Here is a 25,105-nt window from a genome sequence, read left to right on the forward strand (position 1 = left end):
ATGTACCCGCAAGGCCGGCATCCGGTAAGTAGCTGTCTTTGTCACTGTTTGTAAATCCATGCAAACGAGCCCCCCCCCCCCCCCTTAAAGTAGCCTGATTAGCTCCTCAGAGTGGAGTTCCACACCTTCCTATTTATGGGCTGCAGCTTTTGCTGCTCTTCTCATCGTGGCTGGAGAGAAACTGGAGAGATCAGAGCTTTTCGGTTGACCTCGGAGAAGCAGATCACCCCCCCCCCCCCCAGGGCAGGTTGTTAAAGGTGGAAATGTTCTGCCTAAGAGAGTTTGTTTTGCTTCTGCATAACAGTATGGACGAAGTTATGCACATCTTACATGAGTGAAAATGATTCTTTTTTTTTTTTTTTTTTACTCATTTAGGGTTCTAAGGATGAGCCATCAAGAAAACAAAATAGTTTGTCAGCAGGAAATGAGATTATAATCTGGACTGCGGCGGCTTTATTTACACCTGCGCTATCTCCGACTCTGTACTTTTCAGGCACCGCACCAGCCGGGGCAGCCTGGCTTCAAGTTCACCGTGGCAGAGTCCTGTGACAGGATCAAAGATGAATTTCAGTTCCTGCAGGCCCAATACCACAGGTGACGCCCGCAAGCGATGCTGTTTACCTGCCATAAAGAACAAACACCGGCCTGCTTGGAAAGAATAGGAAGAGGAAACTGCTTCTATTTGTTCTGCTTCTCTGCGTCAGAGAATGTGACCTCGTGTATTTTAAACTGTGCATAATTATGCGTCTATTTCTATCTTCTCTTCCTAAAGCCTGAAAGTGGAGTACGATAAGTTGGCGAATGAAAAGACCGAGATCCAGCGCCACTATGTCATGGTAAGAGCGTCACATTTAGCACCCCCCCCTCCCCTTTTAGCCTCAGGTGAGCAGGCGTGGGTGTCGCAGCACCAAAGGCATCATTAACTTTTGTCCTGTTTCACACCTGTGTTTCATTGGACAACAAGGTTCAGGGTTGGGGCGTGTTTAGGGCTCTGTGAAATGTCCAGCCATTGATTGTGAGGTGTGATTGACCCTCCCTCTGTTGCTCTGTGGTCCTCTTTGTGACCCCCCCCCCCCCATCCCTCCCTAACACACCCAACATGCATGACCCACTAGGGGTTAATGACTGCTCTGCTGGCGGAGTTCCTCCATTTTATTTTTACTTCCCAACTTATGTGATCCATGAGCTCATTCAGACACACCTATAGTTTCCATATAATGAGGGATTTAAGGATTTTCTGCAACTATGAAGATAATGTATCGCTTGTTATTACCAAATGTTGTCATTTATATTAATATTACAATTTTAATGACAATATTTTCCATCTCCAAAATCACAATATTCAGAAAAAAATTTAAACTCTCACGTAAAGTAATGAAATTGTGTCGACACCTGTTTTACAAGACAAAGGACTGTGATAGCTTCATTCGTTTTTCTTAAAAGCTTCGTCCGAAATCCGGCTCGCGGGAATCTACTGGAGCCCATCACAGCAGTCTATGGGCGAGAGGCGAGGTACACCCTGGACAAGCCGCCAGTTCATCGCAGGACCACACATAGACAGACAATCATTGACACTCGCACCACACGGACAATTGAGCGTGACCAATTCAGGCTGCATGTTTTTGGTGGTGGGGGGGACCCGGAGAACCCGGAGAGAACCCACGCAGATACGGCGAGAACATGCAAAACAAGTTGGATTTGAACCTGTGACCTTCTTACTGTGAGGCAACAGCGCAACCCATTATATTCCTCTACCGTGATATAATCTTGTTGAAATCAATCAAGGAAATATTAAATAAAATTCAGGAACTATTTAAGTCTAACATTTGAAAACGATATTTTGGATTACATTTGGCTCCGACCTCTCCTCTCTTTGGCCTCTGTGACAGAAAACCGCCTGCATCATCAGGATGTTGAACTAATGTTGGGCTCTGAGAGGTTTCGATGGCCGTCCCTTTTCCAGGATTGTTGACATAGTATTTGCAATCATTGGTTAGTTACATGAGGAAGTGATCAGCAGATGAACGGCAAATAAAGCCATAGCGGCAGCTCCGATTTCATTACGATACACATCCACGAGATGTCTGAACCATAATGGCAACTAGTAGCTCTATTGTAATGCAAGTGGAATAACTGGAGGCGTATTCCAGAGCTAAAAGCTCGATCAGGGTTAATTATACCACAACTCCAGCACTGCAGTTAAAAGACGTTTAACGTATGGTTCAGTTTTCTCTGATGATCAAAAAGGAAAACGATTCGCTTCCTGTATCAGGGGTCATTCTTTTGAAGGGAAGCTACACGGTTGTGTACGCCAGAGAATATGTCTTTAATCTGAGTAGTTATGCAACTTAAACCGCCTTCTTAGTTTGAGTATGCGAATGTTTGTCTTGTTTGTACATGAAAGGAATGACTCTAACCAAACACAGCAGTCTGTTTGTTAAATATTATTTTCTCTGTCGGGACCCAGAATGTAATGGGAGTAGCTATAATGCTAACATGCTACGAGGGGGGGAGGGGGGGGGGGGCATGACATTTGGAGTGCTTAGCAGTTAATGAAGAACTTCCAGTCGTAGAAAATGATTACGCCGTTGAGGATTAGCTGCTCGGCTCTGTTTGGAAGAGGTCATCTTTAGTACTTGTGTGCAGCTCCCTGGCTGATGGAGGAGATTCAGGGACTGCCTTTTGTGCTATCGATTCACAGATCATGCATTTATGGACTAACTTATTAATATCTGCCGTCTAGTAGCTCGTCTGTTGCCACCTCGGCATCGTTTGATTAGGAGTCACTCATTAAAATCAGTTTGCCCGTCATTTGTTTGCTGCTTCCGTGTAAAACCTATAAACTGTGAAAACGTCTTGTAGCGTGTTTTATAAATAAGACGGATGCCCTTCCAGGATTTAGTTTGCGTCCGTTGGTGGCCTCCCTTCTCTCAGCATCAACACTGGATGATGTTGTCAGGAACAGTGTTGTTATCTATTGGGATTTTGAAGTCACCGTGTATTTTAAAATCAACGCAGCAGAAGTAAGAACTTTATCAAGTTGTCTGTTCTTTGTTCACAGAACAAAGAGACTCAAACTATTTGGTCGGTGTCACTTTTTTTTATTTATACTCCACCCCTTAAACAAGTGTTCAACTTGTCTTATTTACTGTTTGGATGCTGCTGAAGGTTGATTCTGAAATTAATTCTCTTTTTGAAATCTTAAGTTTGCGTTCTTATTTTGCTTCATACTACAAATAAAGCATAGACTTTATCTTGAAGGTTTCGTATCCTCTAATTACATCTTTGATTCACAAATAAAAGGCGTAGCTGAGAAGAAATTTATTTGTGACACCATTTTGTTATGTAATGTTCTGTATTCTCTATTTCGCAGTACTATGAGATGTCCTATGGGCTCAACATCGAGATGCACAAACAGGTACGTAGCCATATCAGGGGTGATCTACGTACAGACTAAACACCGTTGTTGTTTTTCTCCCGGCTTGTAAATGAGGAATATAAACACACCTGCACACACATAACTGACCTTAGTGTCTACCCTCATCCTTAGCTTCAGGAGGCACACACACTGGCTTCCTGTGGGGGGGGGGGGGGGGTGCTGACAGGCTAAACAACACAAAGGGCATGCTGCCTGATGTGGATGGTTTGATAAGATTAAAGTGAAGTATTTGGCAGACAGTCTGAGAGGATGTGTTTTTGTGTGTGTGTGTGCGTGTGTGTGTGTGTGTGTGTGTGTGTACATCTTGACATATGCCTGCTCTACTCCGTGTCTGCCTCCTCCGTGCCAGCCGGGCTAAAAGCTCATTAGCCCAGCTGCCACCCGGCACTGGGCATCAAGCTGCGTCAGAAGAGAAGGGCAAATATCGGTGCAGTTCCCCCAAGAAGACATTTCGGTTTGGAGGGGGGGGGGGGTCCCTTCTAGTGGCTTGCATTCTGTTTCTTTACTAGGCTGGTTGTTATGTTAGTTAGCCTAAAGCTCCACCAGGAATGTCCCATTCTGAAGTGTCCCTGGGGAAGTGCAGTGATTTTAGATGAAGAGACAGTGGTGAATAGAATAGATGAAGCCCAAAGGCACATAAAAGAAAACTCCATTTATGTACAAATACACACGTTGGATAAAATGATGCATCATTCAGCGCTCGTATCCCCCCATCCATCCTTCATTGATGCTTTCACAAGAATGCTGTGAAGAGTCACATGTTTTGACAACAGCAGTAATATTGATGGTAAGACGTATACAATAGACATGCCTGCTTGGTGTAACTATTAACTATTGGTGGACTTGGGATAAGGCATTTGCTGCTATTGCTCTAGAGAAGTCATATTTCTCCTTTAAATAACATTGTAGAACTAAAGATTTGACCTCTGCCCTTTTTTGTCAGACAGCCAAAATAATCTTTTAATCAGGTCTCATAAAAAGAGAAAAAAAGATCAACATGAATTCAAGATGATGTCTGTCTTTTATCTTTCTGCACTTACATTTCCATTTTCTCTGACCCTATCTTGCCTTCCGTCACAGTTGGCTCCTCCCCCCGCCCCCCCGGTGTGCTCCTCCGCTCCAACAATGAGACGTGAAAGATGGCCTCTGTGTCATTAGCTGTGTGATATGATGTATGAGAGTAGGAGTCTGTCGGAGAGGGAGGGCGAGCCAGAGAGGTCAGGTGGAGGCTTCATGGCCTCGGATCCAGAATGTTAATGGTATCAGTGGGAGGGTGGCCCAGATGGAACGGCTAACACACTGCACAATTCATCAGCAGGCATATGGCGCGTGTGTGCGTGTATGTGCGCGTGTGCTAACTAGGTGTTTTCTGTTTATCGAGCAGGATGCTTCCTCTCTCTCCTTCTCCCTCTTCCAATTCTTGAGCGTTTTCTGTTTCTGCGCTTATCACCAAGAGGAAGATGGAAGGTGGGGGGGAGGAGCTGGTTGTCATGGGTGGATGCTGGTGGCAGTGGACAAAACAGGGGGGGGGGGGGGGTGGAGACAGGAATGGAGTGCGGGGCTTCGGGGTAAATGGGTTAATCAACTGGTCCTCTCCTGCGCGTCTCCTTTGTGTGTCAATAAGCCCGGTTGAGCCGACGCGGCCTCCTGAATAATGCATGAGTCCTGGCTCCGCCCCTCCTGTCACTCCCCTCCCCCATCCCTGCTGAACAAGTGTTTATGATGACATCAGCGAGAGGTAAACAGACAGCCATTAGTTGTCCCCGTTATTGTCGTGGTCGTGGGGGGGTTGTGTTATGGATGCAGGCATATTACTGAAAAAAGATAATGGTTATTATTATTGCTCAAGATTGAAACGTGTGGGAATGAGCAGACACGCACACACGCGCACGCACGCACACACACACACACACACACACACACACACACACACGTATGCATCTAAATACACACGTATGCATCTAAATATTTCTGTCTTTTACATGTTGACAGGAACGCACAACTTCATCGCTGCAGCCATGCTCCAGCTGAGCTAACGGATGCTAGCTGAGGGATGTGCGTGGCTGCTGGGGGGTCATTTGTTTTGACATTGTTTCTTATGATGGCTTAGAATGGAGGGTGGAGCTAATCACCCTCACTCGCTGTCAATACGTGATTTTAATTAGCGCAGCTCATTAGGCTGCTGACTCTGTGGTTCGCGTGTGTGTGTGTGGGGGGGGGGGGGGGGGGGGGGGTGCTTTGTTACTCACCGCCTCTGTTGTGGTCTCTGTTTGAATGCTTGCGTACGCAACTTGATTTTTGATCCGTCTTTGTGAAATTGAAAACAAAAGGAACACGTGTAATAAAAGCTGAATCCCAACCAGCTAACAGGCTCTGTGCTGCGTTCACAATGCAGCCATTTTCCATCAGTCTCCTCTTGACAGGTGCACGGATAGATTAAATCCATTTAGTCAAAAGTGCTTCTGTGGGGAATGTGAACATTGCGACTGCGTATTTCAGCCATTTCCTGTCATCATAATCTTTGACTGCGGGAAACACAGAGCTGCCTTGCGTTTGTTGTGGAAGTGTCCCGAGGCACGCATGCAGCTATATAAGCCCGCCCTCCACTTCGCATCAGTGTCCTCTAATCTCAGACTTTGGCATTACACAAATTTCACCGCCAAGTTGAAACGTTCCAACTGGAGCGGTTGAAGCGGCTCCGCATCATTTTCATCATCCAGAGCACGCTTGCCTCGGCTCGTGGCTTTGTCTTTGGATCCAATTGCTCTGCACTAAAAAAAAGAAGAAGTCTGCATTCAGTGAACCCGCATCGTGGTCGGCTGTTTCAGCGTCTCAGGTAGCCGTTTCTGGTATCTTTGGTAAGGATCCGTTTCCTCACTTGTTGAGTGGATAGGGGAAATGGCAAAAGTGTTTCATCAAGGAAAGTCCTGTCGGTATCCTGCGGGAGAGGAGCAGAGGGAGACAGAAAGGGAGCTTGTGCAGATGAATAATTTATACAGGATTCCTGGAATTGTTTGCCTAGGTGATGATGGTCGACCTGTCTCTAAGCCAAAACAAACTGACACACACACACACGCACACACACACACACACGCACACTATCGCAATGGATGTTGACGAGGTTACGGGAGGAGCTGTGAGACCTGCTTTATTCTGAAGGCCCGGTGGCACAGTGTCCACAATTAGCTGCTACGCGCTTGTGTGTGCAACCAGCTACGGGTGGCTTTCTGTGTCCGTTCTTCATGTGGTCGAATGGAAGAGGTTCATTGTGTGTGTGTGTGTGTGTGTGTGTGTGTGTACACTTTAAGAGAATGACGGCAATGAACTCATCCGGTGCCGGCCGTTTTCAGCTCAGCCGTACGCTCAGTGCCAGCAGTTTGTGCTCATTTTGTTCCTGTTTTTCAAGACCCACAGAATATTATGTGCTGTGACTAATGCAAACAGCGAACCTACCAAATGAAAGATTCAAATCTCTTCTGCCGTTTTTCGTTCCGGGGTTATTGGCTGTCGAAGCGAGGCGGAATGCAAGTTCAAACCAAATTGAAGTCTTTAGACGTCAATTGGCAGTGAATGTTTGGATTTAAATTGACGTCTTTGGATGGCATTTAATGCGTTAAATCTATAAATGAAGGCTGCATGAGCTCGCCTGCACACTACCCTGCAGAAATCGATGTCAACGCAGTTTTCATAATAGAAGGCACATCCAAAATATTCTTCATGCATTTGTGATGAACGACATATCTCTAAGTGATGCTTTCTTCCACTGCTAGAAGATAATTTCCAAACAACTGTCTCTGCCCCCCCTCCCATCATATGCCACTTGTTTTCCTCGCCGATTGAATCCTCGTCAGAGACGCTGCTCTCTGCTACGGGGCTAATGCCCGAAGTGACAAACAGCCAAATGGCTTTCAACGCACCGTTGACGGAGGAATGCGATGGAAGGGGCCTCTCAAATCTGCGGCGCTGCTACACAACCCCGAGTACCTGTAATTGTGGAGCCGTGTTGAAAAGCATCTGCTGCCTCTAAGGCTTCTGTTTTCAGTGGCTTCAAGTGGTGATAAACTCTGTTCCAGTGCCTGTCGCTGCCACTAAAAGCACTGAGGAAAATAGTGTCTCTGAAGTGAAGTGGAAATCATTCTCGAGTTCTGTGAGTCATTAAATGAAATGTGTTACCGGTAGTTTTATATCGGGTTTTTTTTGGAAAAGGGAGTAAAAAAAAAAGGTGTGTAAATAAGCCATGTGCGTGTCCACTAATGTGGACTCGAGTCTGAGTGGAGTGATTATAGAAAGGACAAGATGTAGCTGATGGAGAAAGGCCTGGTCATCCAGTCGAGCGGGTTTTCATTACGTTCCCCGAGTTGATATGAGTTACGTTTGACTTTAACTTGTTGTCTACAATGGGTAAAGATAATTTCATTAGCGCTGCCAAATTCTATTGCAACAACAAAACGTAAGAAGCAGTTAATGAAATTGACGCCGAATAAATTGGCGTCATTGTTTTTTATTTTATTTTCTGGGTTCATTCCTGAAGAAGTCGAGCCTTAAGGAGCGTTTCGTCTGAAAGTCTGCTTGGTTTCGGCTCCGTCGCTGGTGCCTCTGATGCAAAGAGCATCTGGATTCTATGAGTGCTTTTAGTTTCACATGGCGTTTCTTTCTAGTCGTGATTTGCAATGAATAAATGGCTGCTTTTCTTTGTGAATCCGTTTGTCGTGTTGTTGTAATGGCTGAGTGTATCCGCCGCGTCCTACAAGTCCCACGTTGCTCCTCCTGCAGCCATTTCCAGAGAAGTGGTGTGATGCTGAAACACTCTAATCCTGCTGTGTGTCATTGTATCCAGCCCCCGCTAATGATGATGGTTTATGGGCCTCTGTAGAGCTCTCCCCTTCTTCCTCTCTATGTGCAACCCCCCCTCCGCTCCCAACTCCCAGTTATCCCTCATTAATTTCCCCTGCCGATCAGATCGACAGGCTGAAAATTCAATTTAATGACCTGCCTCTTTGCTGCGCCTAATATGATTTTACAGGCTGTTCTGGTCAGGGCCCCAGCCCAATTTACATAACGATCAGCCATGCCAGATAGCGTTACCCCAGCAACAGAAGAGGGGGGGGGGGAAGATGAGAGAGGAGGACGAGGAAGGAGGGAGGGCACAGCGAGAAAGGAGGGGGGTGTGAGGACGCGTTTGGAGGAGGAGGAGGCAGGATGGAGAGAGACAGCTTAGTGCGTTTAAGGTCAGACTGGGGGTTGTGAGATAATTCCTGACAGGCCAGCAAAGGTCTACCCCCCCCCCCCCTCCCCTTTTCTTCTGCCCTTCTACAAAATGAGAGATGGACAGAGAGGGCTGTGCTACAAGCTACAGACACCTCCTGTCATCCGTTTCCACTTTTCTCTCCTCCCCCTTTCACAGTCAAACACGGTTAAGGGACAGAATGAGTGGAATGCAGCATATAAAACAACAGGAAGGACCCCCCCCCACCCCCACCCCAACACACACACACACACCTGCTGGGCCTCCACCCATAACCTCTCAGAATCAATTAGTTCACCTCCCTCGGTTCAGTCAAACGACATTACCTTAGTGTCAAATCCCTTCATCGCTCTGCCCCCCCCACCCCACCCCTTCCGCTTTATCCGGCTTTCTACCTCGCTCTTCATCTCCTTCTCCTCTTCGTTCTCCACCCATGACTGTAAAGACTTTTTTTCAGAAAGGAAATGGGTTTCGGGCGAAATGTCTTGGGACATTCGAATGCGGTCGGCGTCCAGCACGGCGCGGTAGAGTGCTCTCTGCTCGTCACGCCCTGCAGTATCCTCTTACTGTCCCGGCTAATATTCCACGGTCGATAGCAAAGATGAGCCCAATGAGTTAACCTGCCTGCCTCGGCGTGCCCCACCCTCCTTTCTGTGGGCTGTAATTATGAAGTATGGGCCTCATTATGGTCACCCCATCCAGATGGTGTTGGCATATTTCAGCCTCCTAATGAAATAAGGGCTGCTACTAATGGAGGCGGGAGAGAGGGGGAGGGACGTTTGTTCTAAGGCAGTCCCGATTTAGTTAATATGTGATCTATCCAAATGGACGCTGAATTAGTCTCATAGCGGTCCCTCTGTCTTTATATGTATTTGAATCGTTGCCTGTGACGTTCAGTCTGCTGAACGACCATCATCCTCATGTTCCCCCCCTCTCTCTCTCTCTCTCTCTCTCTCCCTCCTGCAGACTGAGATTGCCAAACGTCTCAATGCAATTCTGGCTCAGATCATGCCATTCTTGTCACAAGAGGTGAGTGTCTCCTCCGTTTTCAGCGTTCGTCATGAGCGAGAGCGATTCTTTTCCTCCGGTGGCGCTGGGAGTCGTGAGGATGGCTCTGCAGAGATGTACGGGAATGAATCCCATCTTGGTACCAGACATGCATTTATTAAAAGATGGCTGTGCAGACTCTAAGATAATAATCTCAATCATGAACATGTTGTTGTGGGGGGGTGGGGGGGGGTGTGGGAATGGGTTTGGTCAGCACCATGTGTGCCGTCCACTCGTCCCTGACCGTAACTCAGTGCTGGTTTTATATCATCCTGCTCTCCTGACGACGTAGTTCAGGTTGTGGGTTCCATGCCCTCTTTACCGTGGCCTTACAATCTGGAATCTGAAGTTGTGTGTTTTCTGTCCTTCAGCATCAACAGCAGGTTGCTCAGGCTGTTGAGCGAGCCAAGCAGGTGACAATGACTGAGCTGAATGCTATCATCGGGGTACGTGGACTTCCCAATCTGCCTCTCACTGTGTGTATACCCCCCTTTTCTTCCGTTATTTGACTGGGCCAGGGGCAAAGCTGCGTGTGCGGTGGAGAATCGGCACACAGACGCCAGTCGTAAAGACTGTTTGGACGCACTGCATTGTGCTCGCAGGTTTATTTCTCCTTCTGCGGAAGCGTTGAGTATAATTTGAGAGAGATTCAGGATGAAGATGAGGTGAAATTAAGAATAATTGTATTTAAAAATATAATTTTATAAATGAACAATACTGTGCCCTCCACCCCTGCAGACTTGTTCCTGGCTCATGTGGTTCATCATGTTTTAATTTGAGATCAAATATCTTTGCAACGTGTCGTCACTGCTTTTCTCGCTCTGATTGACCTGTCGGCACACAGAGTGAGTTCCCAACAGCGGTTCTGCTCTGATTTTCAACTTGCAGACCGACTCAGAACATCTGATATACGGTAACGGTTGCAGGCTGAGGGCAGATCATGGCGTTTCTCACGTTTCACTCTGGTGGCCCTTTGATTAGATAAAACGTTCCAGTGAGCAAGCTCACTCAGACCTCTGAACCAATGACAGGAGGCCTTAGAACCGCCCGTTTGGGACGAGCACTGTGGTTGGAACACCGATTATTGTGACTAAAGAGCATTCACATTTCTAGATGCTATATATAGCTGGCATATCTGTGCTACATTTGATGGTATGGTTTCAAATAAAATTATTTTCAGGGATTAATCTGTCAAACAATTTTATTGTTAAAAAATGTTCTGAAAAGCTTTAATTTCTTGCTTGTCTGAAGTGGAGGCTGCATTTCGGCTTCTCCGGCGTCCCTGCATTTCTCCCTGTCTTTAAGATCTAGATTCACTTTTAGCTTAACAACTTCAGGATTGTGCTGCAAAAGTCTACAAATAACCTCTCAACCTGAAGCTCCCGCTAAATAAATAAACTAGATTTACTCCTCAGTGATTTGGTCTTCCGTCTGGTTTTGTTTAACTACCCGAAGCGTAGCTCCTATTAACTAGCCGGCTTGGGCCCAAATGGATAACTGACCCCTTTGATTAGGCCAGCGGCGCAGTGGTTAGTCAGTGGTTGGCGCGTCTCCGTGGTCGGGGGTCAAGCCAAATGAGAGGCAGACATGGAAATTCTATTAAAGTAAATGAGCCAGGAGCACAGACCCCCCCCCCCCCCCCCACCGTTTCCAATGTAATTACTTCCTATTTCCTTTCTTCCCCTCCCAACCATCTCATTGACACTGTCCACAACAGGAGTGACCCTGCCTGCATTACGGAAGGGCAGGTCCAGACAGAAGACATAGTTAACACACACACACACACACACAGAGGAAAAAACGCTTTAATTACTGGGGTGAGGAAATGGCAGGTGATAAATCTCCGTGTGCCGATGGCGTGAACGAGGCGGCGGCGCTGCTGTGGTGTTCCGTCATTCAGAAAGAATCGTGATCTGGAATATGATGGTGGATACGTCACGTTCATGTACAGTAGTAAGATCAGTAGAGCAGGTTAGCGAGTAGACAAATACACCACACATAGTGCAATATACTGTGCATGTATATTATATTCAATTCTCCCAAATATCCCACCTCGGCCTCTTCCCTGAGGATGAATAAATCAAGCTGCTAGACGACTGGATGACTTGATACGGATTCTACGTGTAAATGATTTCACAAGAAATAGTTCGATCGAGCTACTGTGTGGTGATTTCTTTCAAATAAAGTGGCAAAAGTAAATGTAAGTGGCGTTAGGACATAAAACCTGTAGATTAGTATCCAAACAAGTCGGCATCATGATTTTTTTTTAACTCGCCCATATTATTAAAGCTTAAACATCTATTACTCGGTTGAGCTCCCCCCGAGCCTCTTCCGCCCCGCGTGATGCTTTGCATGAGCTTTGGCTGGACGTGACACACGATTGATCCTGATTGGAGGTGTCATAGGGAGCCGCTCATTTCCATGATGCTCCACCATTATTTCCATCATTTCTACACGGCGCCGGTTAACAGGGCGGTTGCAGGCGGAGCGCTGCTCATCCTCAACGCTCATGTAAAATGCTAACCTGACGCACGCCACTGACGCGGCACCTTCGTGTTTGACGCCACTCGCCTGCAACAGTTACCTCCCCGGCGCAGAGCGCTTTAAAGCTGCTGCCTGGAGGCCGTGCGTCCGCGCTGGCGAGCAGTGTGACGCCATCCACACATTTTATTGTAAACATTTCATGTCTGGGCTTTTGTCAGTGTAAAGATGATGATCCAGATGCAATTCATGTTTTGTTATATCCTGCTAATTTGTTTCATTTTCATTTAGATGTTTTATAACCTCAGACCAGCTTCATTATTCAGGAGTAATTGATCATCTGTAACCATTGATAACATTTATGTGAATGTGCGATGCTTCCTTTGTGTGTGTTATATCTTAAGGGTTTTTGAATCACTCGAGAATCCGTAATAATTTTCCAGTTAAGAAATAACAAATAGTCTGCAGGTAAAGTGACTCTTTGTAATCCTTCTCTTGTTAGCTGCACCGTTTCTGGTTCATCTCCTTTATCTCTCTTTTGACCTAGCAGCAGCCGTCACCTCACAGTGTCTACCCAGCTTTCATGGTCAGTGTCCTGGGACGTTACCTAACATGGTGTTTTAACTGCTTGCTGGATGGAACATGTCTGTGCAGGGAGACGAGGCCTTTGCTACAATGCATGATTTGACTCTTTGGGTATTTTTTTTTGTCCTTGTCTATTTCACTTCCTGCCAGAATTTGACAGCATTACGTCTGACCACACCTTTCTTGTGTCTTTTCTAACCGTAAAACTAATCTGTCTGTTTTTCTAGCATTGTGTGCTCTTTTACTGTAGTCTAATCTTTATGGAAACAATGGAATCTAATGTGACGAGCTGCAGACGCTGCTCTAAAGTGCAGAATGAGTCGGCAAAGCGGCGCTCACCGCCAGCCGGTTTGTGCCGGTGCTGTTGACGCGTGTTCCACCTGACGGTACCGTTCTGCAGGGAGTCGGCTTCGCCTAGTTAACTTTAATTGCCTGCTTCCTATGGAAGTTGCCGGAGCTGCGGCGGCATTTACACATAATGAAAAAAGATAAGTGTGAAAGGAAGCCAACTCTTTATCCGTGAATATTGAATTGGAAGCAATTTATTTTCCGAATCTCGTCCCTCTTTTCCTCTCCCGTCTCTCCTCGCTCCTCTCCTCAGCCTCGGCTCGCTAATGAGGCTTCTTGATAATGATCCCAGCACGCTTTTCCTCATTAGGCACACACAATAGGGACGTCTCTGCCTCAATCCCTCTCTCTTTCATTTCTCTTGTTATTTTTGCCGCTCCCTCACTTTCTTGTTCTGGCTGCCCCCCCTTCCCCCGTTTTTACTCTCTCAGCCCTCAGTTGCCTATATCCATTGTAGGATTATTTCAGGTCCGTTTCGAAATAATGATCTGATTGGACGGTGCTAAATGAACCTCTAAATGTGGAAAACCAATGGGCACACCCATGTCTCGTTCACTGAAGTTCTTTCAAGCAAGCTGAGTAGCTATCGCGTATTTTTTTATTTCTCTTTTATTTGGCGAGGCGGCTGATGGATCTGCTAAGTGTTATTTAACCTTGTTTTAAAGCACTAGCCTGTGTGGCTATTTAATTCCTGTCTGTCTACTCACTCCTGGCTGCCTCTCACACAAACACCCTTGGCCTCGTGGGAGGCGTGTGTGTTCTCCACTGCAGGTGTGCTTAACACGCTTTTGCTGGAGGAGTGGGGGGCACGCTTGCTTGGTTTTCCAGAGCGTCGAAAGCTTTTTGAGGTCTTCGAGTTTGGACCTATTGATTTGGGACCATCTTATCCGTGATTGAGGCTCAGTAGAGGAAGCGTACTGAACTTTGGTGCCTTCTAATGACATAAAAAGCAATTTGATCAATGATAAGCTCAGAGCGTGATCTGGAGAGAGCCATAGGACACCCCCCCCCCCCCCCCCCCCCCTTCTTTTTTTTATAGCACTAATTCTGTCAACCTTGTGCCGAAACCTTTCAGCTGTCATCTCTCTCTTAGACTCCTGCTCCTCAAATTTCCTGTTTGGCTGCTGGATGGCCATTTTGCTGACTAAACAATTACTTTACTAATTAATCAGAAAACACTTGACACATAATAAACCGCTAAATTAATCATCCCCACACAATCGCATTGAAAACATTTTTACGCACGAGTCAGCCGGAATATATGAAGCTGACAGAACGGCACATTGCTGTGTCATCGCGTTACAATAAGTCTCTTAAGGTTCTATTGCACATATAAGTAATAATAACACGCTAATTATTATGACACAGAAATATGTTGGAGCCGATCCATAACCGTCATCGCCGCTATGAACAGAGTCTTTCTTTCCAGAGTGGCTGAGCTGGATCGGCGCGTTGGCAGTCCCTGTCAGGCTGCTATTATGCATAAACGCTTTGGCCTTGAGCGAAACGCTTCCAGAGCCAGCTCTCAATCACATCATGAGCAATGTGGTCATCCGTGGACTCACTTCCCAGCCGACCCACTTGTCCTCTGTCTCGTCTGCATTTGTTTACAGCAGCAGCAGCTGCAGGCTCAGCACCTCTCTCACGCTGCCCATGGACCCCCGGTCCAGTTGCCCCCACACCCTTCAGGCCTCCAGCCGCCCGGCATCCCCCCGGTGACGGCCGCCGGGTCCGGCCTGCTGGCGCTGGGTGCTCTTGGCAGCCAAGCTCACCTGCCTGTGAAGGATGAGAAGAACCACCACGACCTGGAGCACAGAGGTGAGGAGCACAGCCGCTCAGCCGCTGTCTGATTGGTGGCATCCATATTAATTTGTGTTTTGCCTTTGTCTCTCTTGGCCCCTCATCTTTTCACTCGCCTCTGGCCATCCCCCTGAAAGAGCGCGAGTCGAGCACGGTACGTTGACTCTCTCTCTCTCTGGTGTGTCTCTCGCTCTCTGTTTGGCGATTAGGTGTACTTCACAAAGATTTAGGCCCACTGTTTGATAGAAATTCATGCTCTGTGTAAGAACACACACACTTTTGTACTCTGGGGATTGACTGAAATCAAATAATGAAGTCTGGCCAAATAAGCCGGTGCCGCCTAATCCAGGTGGAAAATGACTCCAATCACTGGGCAGGGATTAGCAGCCACATACCTCCTTTAATTTCAGCACAATTAAAAGCGACTTTGACTGTCTTTCTCCACTTTAAAGAACTTACTGTTCCGTGTGTTGAACACCTGACTACATTTCATTTCTTTTCCAGGTGTCTTTATTTTCTGCTGTCTCTTCCTCCCCCTCGCTCACTTCCTCCCGTCTCTCACCGTCTCCTTGTTTGTTGCCCTGCCTTAAAGCTCAGTTAGCTGGAGCGCAACCCTCTGCTGGATCTGCTCGCCTGTGTTGGGTTCCCATTGACTGACCATCCTCAATGAGCCCCCTCATGTCTGAAGGGAATACAAACTCTTCACCAATCTTCTATGATGACGAGCAGCAGCCAATACTGGCTACCTGATCCCTCCCGCCCTTCCTCTCCTCTTCATCGCTCCATATACAGTTACACACACACCTTCCTGTCTTGTTGTCTCGGGTCATCTGATACCAGAGTTGGAGGCAAGTGCAGGTTTATTGAGTCTCAGCAATCCTTTAAAAGTCGCAGCTTCGTGTACGCAGGCGGGCGCTAACGCTTTAAGAGACCGTTGTCTGTCAGGCAGCAGCTGAACTCATTTCTGAAGTCTGGCCTGAGAAGCAGGGTTGTGGAAACGGCAGACAGCTCCGGGGTTGGCTGGCGGTCTCTGAGGCGCGTTTAACCGCCGATCCACAGCGATTTTTCTTTCTTTCATTGACACTCTGGCGGCACAGGTCGTTTTGAAATCGCTTTTCAGCCTTTTACCGCTCTGCTGCTCTGTTTTTCCCGCTACATGTCCAGGACGTTGGACATCTTCCTTCTCCCGCCTCCCCTTTTCGCCACATCTTTGCGTTTGTGATGAAGGCAGGGATTTGTTAAGCCGCCCGACGGTGTGGGCTGGCCTCAGGGTTTGTTCGTCTTCACCCCTCCTCCTGCCGTTTTGGCGGCGCTACCCGACCACACCGGTGCCCCCGACTACAAAAAGCCCTGTTTGCAGATTCTGAGAGGGTGCCAGCCGGCCCGGCCATTCCCACTGGTGGGGAGGACTCGTTGCCACACTGCTATGCTCTCATCGCTTGCCGAGTTCCTTTCCTGTTTTGCTCTCTTGTCTTTCTTCTTCTCTTTCCTCCCACTTTACCTCTTTTATTTGCTGGAAACATTCTCTTGGTGTCTTTGTTGACCAGGTTCCCTCAATGGTCGATTTAGTCCCTTCCTCGTTTTTATCATTACCAGTGATTATCATGAACTCGGCTCTCATTTTCTGTCTCTGACCTGCCACAGAGTTTGGAACAGCTTCATCATCATCATCATCACTACAGGATGAGGAAAATCTGTTTTACTACTTGGAGGCTCATCGTGTTGCGTGTCTGACAGCTGGATACGTCTGTTGCTCTGTTTCAACAGGGAATGATTTCTGATCTGACCCCCCCCCCCGTCATATAAACATTCCTTGTTGAGCATGTTTCTTTGTTAGGGATAGAGGTCATGAATGGAACACGACGTTATCGGCACAGCGGGATCTGTCCTCGCTGGGTTTTAAATTTGTCCCCGTGCTATTGATTCGACTCTGATCTTGGGGGAATAGAGATCAGTTTTATTGGCTGCATTTTTCTCTCTGGCAGGTGTGCCATTGATTCCCATTACACTGTCTGACAGGCAATTGAGGCGTAGTTGAGATTGCCAGTAAACGACCCCCCCCCCCCCCTCTCTCTCACACTCGTAACACCCACACAAGTTTTAATTGCTGATTCAAGTGCGTCTCCGACCAGGTAACTGTAAATGTCTAAAAGATGATTCCAGATTAGCGGCTGTCTCTTCACATTTAAACTCCATTCCTGCTTTGTCTGCCCGATGGATCACCTACCATGGAAGCTAATCCCCCCCAATGGCGTTTTGTGTGTTTGCTCAGCTGCCTCGTCTGTTTCGTTGCTCCTTCGCCTTGGCAGAAGCAGCGAGGCTAAGCTGTCCTCTTCTGCACCTTATATCCCAAATCGGTCCCGGAGCATCGTGCGCTTAGCTTCACAGTCAATATTGTCACTGCTCTGACAAATGAGAAGGCTCCAGAGCCATGCCTGGGCTAAAAACCACCATTTGGTCACTGCTGGCTTCTCAAACAGAGAAGCGTATTGATTTGTAGGAGTCGCATATCTGATGCCATGAAGCAAGATGCAGTTTACAGTATTAACTGGGCTCACTGGATACATGAAACCGAAGATCCACACGGTGCAACTCTCAATAAAGTTCTGTCTATCAAAGGGCTTCTTAAAATGCTAATAATCAAAGGTGCAGCTGAGGTAACGGGAGGCTGATTCGTTCTGGCTGTATGTCTGTGATGTTGGCAGAATAACTCGGTGTCGCCATCAGACAGCCTGCGGGCAGCAAGCGAGAAGCACCGCAGCTCTTCAGATTATGGTCTCGACTCCAAGAAGCGCAAAGTGGACGACAAAGACAGTATGAGCAGATACGTGAGTGTTTGTTTGAAATGTCGAGCTCTCCCGCTCAAACCATCGGAGGGTAATGGAGCTTGTTCCTGTTTCTATTTGTACAAACACGGTTTCAAAAGATGTTCGTTTACGGGTCCGTGAGTTCCAAGAAATAAATAATGTGTAATGTGGCGCTAATTATGGGTAAAAGCTGTGCTCGTGTGGTGCAACATCCAAGTAATTAAACCCCAAACAGAATAGTCTTAAGTTTAATGCAATATAAACATGCAGAAATAGACTCCCTAGAATAAATTGATGCGAGTATATGAGATCAAATGTGCCTGTTCTTCAGGGAAATTCAGTTTCACAACTATAAACTGTTATAAGCCCGTCCCTCCTTCATTCCAGGACAGCGACGGGGACAAAAGCGACGACTTGGTGGTGGACGTTTCCAACGAGGTGAGACCGAGTCTGAGCCGGGCTGCTCGGCTGCATTCCACCCTGGGAACGGAACGCTGCGCTGTCATTAGTCTGTCAAAGCTTCAACAGCGTTCACAGCAAAGCCAAAAAGTCTGGCACAATATTGGATGTGTGCGTGTGTGTGTGTGTGCGCGTGCGTGTGTGCGCGTGCTTTACCTGCTGTATTTCTTTTGCCATTCATGCGGAAAGTAAAACAAAGAACACAGAGAAAAAGGAGCGACAGGCGAATGACAGTGTGTGTGTGTGTGTGTGCGTGCGTGAGGGAGGAGTAGGAGCATGCACAGGTATATGTATCTGTGTTTGCGCATGAGGCCCGGGTTTGTTTGACCCGCAGGTAACATGCCAGCGGCTTTCCTCCGGTCTGTTTGCTGAGTCTCTCTCCCCGTCTCTCGTCTAACCCTGCAGGATCCGGCCACCCCACGAGCCAGCCCGGCGCACTCGCCTCCAGAAAACGGCCTGGATAAATCTCGAGTCCTGAAGAAGGACGCCGCCCCCAACAGCCCCGCCTCCGTCGCCTCCTCAGGCAGCACGCCGTCCTCCAAAGCGAAGGACCACGCCCACGTGAGTGTTGAGGGGCACACTGAAACAGCAGAGGGATGATGAAATGAGCAGGTTGCAGTGGGGGGGGGGGGCTGTAGGGCATCTTTCCAGTGAAGAGGGGTGTCTGTGTGAATGACTTACACAGGCGGCTTAGCGGTTGGCTGCTATTAGGGGCTTGGAGGGGCAGAGGGTGGCTGCACTCTCAGGAAATCAAACCCCGTGGCTCGCTCCTCTCCATCTCCTTTATGGCTTAACCAATAAGTGGTCGTTTCTTCCTTGACCTGCAGCTGTAAATAACAGACGCCGCGGCCAGGGAGCCGTTTTCACACTCTTCGCTTCCTTTGTCTCCTCTTCTGCCTCCCCAACTCTGTTTTCCTCAATACACAAAGCTGCTTAACTAAATCAGTGGCTGTATATCTGTTCATTAAGGATTAAAATAGACCTGTAACCCACTTCAACTGCCCTCCGGTTCCCAGGATGCCAAACCTTTTCCGGCCCTCATTAGCGGATGTGTAATAAGGTTAAATCCCCACATCTCGATTTGCAGACAAAGAAAGATGGATTCTTTTACAAGAGAAATGTTTGAGCCACTTCCTTCTAAGCAAGGCCTCTTCCCCCTCCACGTGCACACTCCATAGCTGTAACGAGGTGTCGGTGTTCGACTGGATTACCTTGAGACAACAATTTAGATTGTCGCTCTGGATATGTCTGACAGCTGCTTGGAGTGTTTGACTCATTACGTGATTTAAAAAAAAAAAAAAAAAAAACTTCTGCATGGGTTTAAAACTGTAAGCGGAAAAATAAGAGAAACCAAGGCTAAAGAGTGTCTCTGTTCTAGAACGACAAGTCGTCCACACCGAGTCTCAAATCTAACACGCCGACACCAAGAAACGAGGCCCCGACGCCGGGAACCAGCACCACGCCGGGACTGCGGACTCTCACAATGGGAAAACCGCTGGGGATGGAGGCATTAGGTATTCACACGTAAACGTTACGCTCATCACTGACTGACCAATAGGAAGACGCTACTTTAGCTGTCATTTGAGGGCAAACATGCAACACCTTGCTTTAGCCTGACAAAGAAATGGAATCAATTTGGGCAGATAATGATTATAGATTATACAGTTAAACAACTGAACAACCTCAAGGGGAGTTTTTCCATTTTGTTCAGGCGGCATGGAGAGCCGCATTGCCGTAATCTTGTTCTGCTGGGTGTGTCTGTGCAGCTGCTCCCGCCCTGCGGACGCCTCTGTCCATCGCGGGTTCCTACGCGAGCCCGTTTGCCATGATGGGTCATCATGAAATGAACGGCTCCCTTACCAGCCCGGGCGTCTATCCAGGCCTCATCTCGCCACAGATGAGTGCAGCCGCCGCCGCCGCCTATGGACGCTCACCCATCGTAAGTATTCCAACCTCTGTGTTCCAGCTACACCTTCTATAATCTGCAGCTTGTGTGTGTGTGTACCGAATGAGAGAGCTCCTTTACCTTGCTGTGAGCTAGTTAGCATTCTGCAGGCTCGAGTACATTGAGTGGGACGTTGTAGTGCTGCGTAAAGCTAAACATGTAGCAAAGCTGAATTTGCTTTCTAAGGACTTTGTACAAGAGGTCCTCGGGGTGCCGGCAGATAAAGTGAAGCGGGTTTTTTTTTTTTTCCCCCCATTTTGAATATTAGCTTAGGCTAATTTCTCTTCGCAGGGCTGTTTCTTTACTCTGCTCTTCTTCCTCACGCAGGCAGGATTCGACCCTCATCCTCACATGAGGCCTCCAGGCCTGCCAGCCAGCCTCACATCCATGTCGGGAGGGAAACCGTGAGTTTTTGGTTTAGGTATCTCTTACTCAGACGGAATAATCTTCTTTTTTTTTAATATACACACTGCTCTACTTTCCCTCCCTCTCCTGCAGAGCGTATTCTTTTCACGTGAGTGCGGACGGCCAGATGCAGCCCGTGCCCTTCCCACCAGATGCTCTAATAGGCCCGGGCATCCCCCGCCACGCCCGCCAGATCAACACACTTAGCCACGGGGAAGTAGTGTGTGCCGTCACCATCAGCAACCCTACACGCCACGTCTACACCGGCGGCAAGGGCTGCGTCAAGATCTGGGACATCAGTCAACCTGGCAGCAAGAGCCCCGTGTCCCAACTCGACTGCCTTGTAAGCCGTCTCTAACGTTCTCCTCGCGGTCTTGTTGGGGGTTCACCGCTGTGTTATTACTGTGTTATTACGATGTAAACGGGTAGCGAGGTGTTTCACCACAACAGCGCTCACGTTAGCCCCTCTGCAAGCATCAAATGGAGCCTGACTCGACATCACAGGGCAGCTTTCCTCCTGATCCCAACACTCAGACACGTGAATAATTCACCAGAGTGTTTTACTGCTGCGCTGAAGTAGTCCTGGGTGGGGGGGGTCCTGCTGAGTAATGATGTTCTGATTGGCCAACCCTGTCCGCCTTTACCCAGCTCATTACTTCCTCCCATTTCTCATTTTGATGCTCTGGCTTCGAGCCGTTTGTTTCATCCGGTCTCCAGCACCCTTAAGGTGCGTCTTATGAAGCCACCCAGGTGCTGTTTTCATTTGGCCATGAGCTTCCACAGTCCTATTGATCTCTGTCTTCCTGCGCTGTTGGAGCCTGGCCAGCAGCTGCACCCCCACCCTTTTTAACGCTGACATGTTCACTATGACAGGAAACAGAGTCTGCGGTAATCTAAACACTCAGCTCTTGGTTTTCAGAAGATACTATCTTAGTTGAGTGTGTGCTTCTAATCTCCTTCAGTTATACAACTGGAAAAACATTTTCAGGTATGCCGTCTTTATTAGCAGCTGTTTATCAGTAATGGGCTTTGTTTTAATTTATATACATTTCAAGACGGCAAGTTTTAAATTCTCTTTGACACACGACGCTGTTGTTGATGTCAACGGCAGATCAAAATGATTGAACCATCTGAAGCGCTCGCATCATAAGAGCCCTCATCGTTAGAGCGCTGACTTCCCTGCTCCACAAAGCACTAGAGCGGCTTTTCACTCGAGACTTGAACAATCGAGAGTGTAAAAGTAGTGATTTATAAACAGCGGATAAATATTGTGTTTTGCTAATAAACATGGAACACGATAATTAAATACTTTTGGCTTCTAACTAACTGCAGTTGAGATGAAATCATGATGACGTAACTGCTTAGTTTATCTAATCTGAGCAATGTACATAGAACTGACCTCGAGCCATCGAGCTTGTGACGGTAGTCAACGTGTTGTTTCCTTTCAGAACAGGGACAACTACATTCGTTCCTGCAAGCTGCTGCCTGATGGCCGCACCCTGATCGTGGGCGGCGAGGCCAGCACGCTGACCATCTGGGACCTGGCCTCGCAGACGCCCCGCATAAAGGCCGAGCTCACGTCCTCTGCTCCGGCCTGCTACGCCCTGGCGATAAGCCCCGATGCCAAGGTCTGCTTCTCTTGCTGCTCAGACGGGAACATCGCCGTGTGGGACCTCCATAACCAGACCCTCGTTAGGTCAGTTCTATGGCTGGAGGGGGTTTCTGAGTGGACGTTCATCTTAATTCCCTCAGATTGGATTTGTCTCAATAGCTCTTGGCTTGATGTCTGGTGTCTCATCTTGTTACAGGCAGTTCCAGGGTCACACGGATGGAGCCAGCTGCATCGACATTTCCCACGATGGGACCAAACTGTGGACCGGGGGGCTCGACAACACCGTCCGCTCCTGGGATCTAAGAGAGGGACGACAGCTCCAGCAGCATGACTTTACCTCACAGGTGGGGGAGGGGAACCTTTCAGATCCTCTCTTAGTTAGACTTTAATTATCTGATGTTACTAATTAGCACTTTTTTTTGTCAATGATGTCCGAGCTGACGCCGTGACCTTATCGTTGCCGCAGATCTTCTCGCTGGGCTACTGTCCCACTGGAGAATGGCTGGCTGTTGGCATGGAGAGCAGCAACGTGGAGGTTCTTCACCACACCAAGCCTGACAAGTACCAGCTGCACCTGCACGAAAGCTGCGTCCTCTCGCTCAAGTTCGCCTACTGTGGTAAGGACCAGGCCAAGAGGCTCCTCAGTGTAGGGAACGCTGGCGTAAGTTTGAGGCTCGGATAAATGAGGCTTTACTACGTCCCTCATTTTGTATTTATTTCCTCCACGAGACTCCCCTCAACAGTTTCAGATCACTGCCTCCACAGAACCGGTTAACTGAACCGGCGCTCGCGGCTTCGGAGCGTTTACTGTCACCGGGTCAATCATTAGCCAACTAGCCGGTTGGGTAATTCATCAGAGGGCGGTTTAATTAATTATCAGAGGGGAAATGGCTTGAGCCTCCATGTCTGCTGTGTTTGCAGGTAAATGGTTTGTGAGCACAGGGAAGGACAATCTGCTGAACGCATGGAGGACTCCGTATGGTGCCAGCATATTCCAGGTAGGGAGGTACACAGAAGCAGTTTTACTAGAAAAGACCATCACAGCTAGAATTACAGTTCTGGTGATTTCAAAAAGCATTGATCGGTCGATCAAACATAGGTTTTTTTGTGTTAAAGTGGAAGCGCTTTCTTCACGCCTCGATAATGTGCCGTCTCCAGAGCGTTGCATGGGCTGAAACAGAAACCAAATGAATGATGCTACTGCACGCCGTTAGCGCTGAAGCTAACGTGAGAAGCAATAGAAACACACGAGATTTAATGGAGACTGTTGTTCTTACCCCAGTCGAAGGAGTCGTCCTCCGTCCTGAGCTGCGACATCTCGGCGGATGACAAATACATCGTGACGGGATCCGGAGACAAGAAAGCGACCGTCTACGAGGTCATCTACTAGAGGGACGGCGCTTCCGGCTCCGCTTCGGCACGTCTGCCATTCTCAAACACACCCGTCTGTGGACTGCAACAGGCTGAGATCAACTGCAGATACGGGGGAGAATAACCATTGGAAATCAATCGGAGAAGCTTCTCCAAGGATTTTTTGTACTGGAAAGACGTGAATTTTTGTTTTTTTCGGCGCCTTTTAACTTTCTTTTAGAGTATTTGATTGGATCCCAATGAAGCAGTGCTTCATCTCGGAGAAAGTTCTTTCCCAGACATCTTGTGAAAAGTGTACATATCGGATTAAATAAGACATACTATACTAAATATATATATATTTTCCTGTCCTGGGTGTTCTTGTCACAAATAGTTTTTGGCCCACTCTGTCCTTTGCCTTGGTATTTGAGTGGGAGAGAGAGAAGAGCACACGGTAGATGAGAACTTTTTAACAATTTTCCCTTTTGATTTTCTTGAAGCACATTCTCCAGGCTGATTTTTGTTTTTGAGAAATCAAAACCGGGGAGCATGAAACTTGTACATAGGATGTTTTGTGGAGATTTCTAAATGGCCTTTTGTCACAGTGCTCTTATCCGACTATGAAAACGTTTTGCCCTCTGACTCAGAGCGCCTCGGCCGGTTTGGACCACTTTGGGGACAGATCAGGACGCTATTATTCAGGAAGGTTGTAAATTTCATTCATATGAATACAGAAAGGCGTTTTTACGAGTGTTACATTCTTGTCTGTGCGATCTTCCTCGGTTCGTTTTACCTTGCTGGAATATGGGAGATTGGAAATGTTTGTTTAGCCTAACCCAGGGAGCTGAGTTGGCAGCGGAAGCACTGCAGCGTGCGCAGACAGAGACACTGTGCTTTCTGCTAACTGGATATGGATGCTGAATCTCACCACTGATTTCCTGGCTACAGACTAAACAGTCCATGCTGAGCTGTTGGACTCTTTCGTCCCCTTTATCAATATTCCTGCAACATGTCTGTCTGTGATGGGAGTGGCAGCGAGACGTCTCAGTGGAGGGAAGGAGGGAGCGGCGACAGAAAACCCTGAATCTGTCGGCATCCGTCACCCACGAGAAAATGAAAGGGGCGCGATGCGGCAGCCCTTCTGATTCACGCCAAAGTATGTAGCAAATGCTGTCAGCACTGAAAAGAAATGTACAGTTGTTAATACGTCAATAAAACAGTTTTTGTAAAATGGCCCGTTTCTTTGTTATCGTCTGGCGGCGTTTCGTAAAGCCGCTTCATAAGCAGCACCTGAAGTGAATACCCTTGTTTGTTTTGGAAGGAATTAGATGAGAAGATTTGAGTTGACTGGAAGCACAAGATGCAGAGAGCTTGGCAACGCAACGTGACGGAATGTCGCCGCTCCCAGCCGAAGAACACATCGGTGCCTGAAAGCGCCGGAGGATTAAAGGCGAGTTTAGAGCCCGCTCAGATTCCTCGGGTTACAGCGAAGGGCCTCGTTGCAGCAGCGGTGCCGGAACCTTGGCCGATGCCCCCGAGCGACACTTATCTCACACTCGCGTATGCCTCAAACAAACAAGAG

The 25,105-nt window shown here is 47.8% G+C and overlaps 1 protein-coding gene across 5 annotated transcripts; it reads left to right on the forward strand.

The window, feature by feature from the left end:
• Positions 1–24,737, forward strand: tle3b (TLE family member 3, transcriptional corepressor b). 5 transcript variants are annotated; one of them, XM_068739490.1, is made up of 20 exons: positions 1–24; positions 494–594; positions 773–836; positions 3,374–3,418; positions 9,651–9,713; positions 10,103–10,207; positions 14,759–14,963; positions 15,398–15,405; positions 17,651–17,773; positions 18,140–18,190; positions 18,617–18,772; positions 19,590–19,725; positions 19,978–20,150; positions 20,484–20,560; positions 20,655–20,904; positions 22,010–22,257; positions 22,370–22,517; positions 22,640–22,790; positions 23,095–23,171; positions 23,456–24,737. In XM_068739490.1, exons 1-20 carry the CDS (start codon positions 1–3, stop codon positions 23,561–23,563), a joined length of 2,313 nt encoding a protein of 770 aa, XP_068595591.1. In that variant the 3' UTR covers positions 23,564–24,737. The 5 variants fall into 5 exon arrangements, with proteins under 5 accessions (XP_068595591.1, XP_068595606.1, XP_068595614.1 ...); XM_068739505.1 differs by having other exon boundaries at positions 14,762–14,963; XM_068739513.1 differs by lacking the exon at positions 15,398–15,405 and adding an exon at positions 15,083–15,099 and having other exon boundaries at positions 10,103–10,177; positions 14,762–14,963.
• The last annotated feature ends 368 nt before the right edge of the window (positions 24,738–25,105 follow it).

Source organism: Brachionichthys hirsutus, chromosome 1, assembly GCF_040956055.1.
Source record: "Brachionichthys hirsutus isolate HB-005 chromosome 1, CSIRO-AGI_Bhir_v1, whole genome shotgun sequence".
Lineage (NCBI taxonomy): Eukaryota > Metazoa > Chordata > Actinopteri > Lophiiformes > Brachionichthyidae > Brachionichthys > Brachionichthys hirsutus.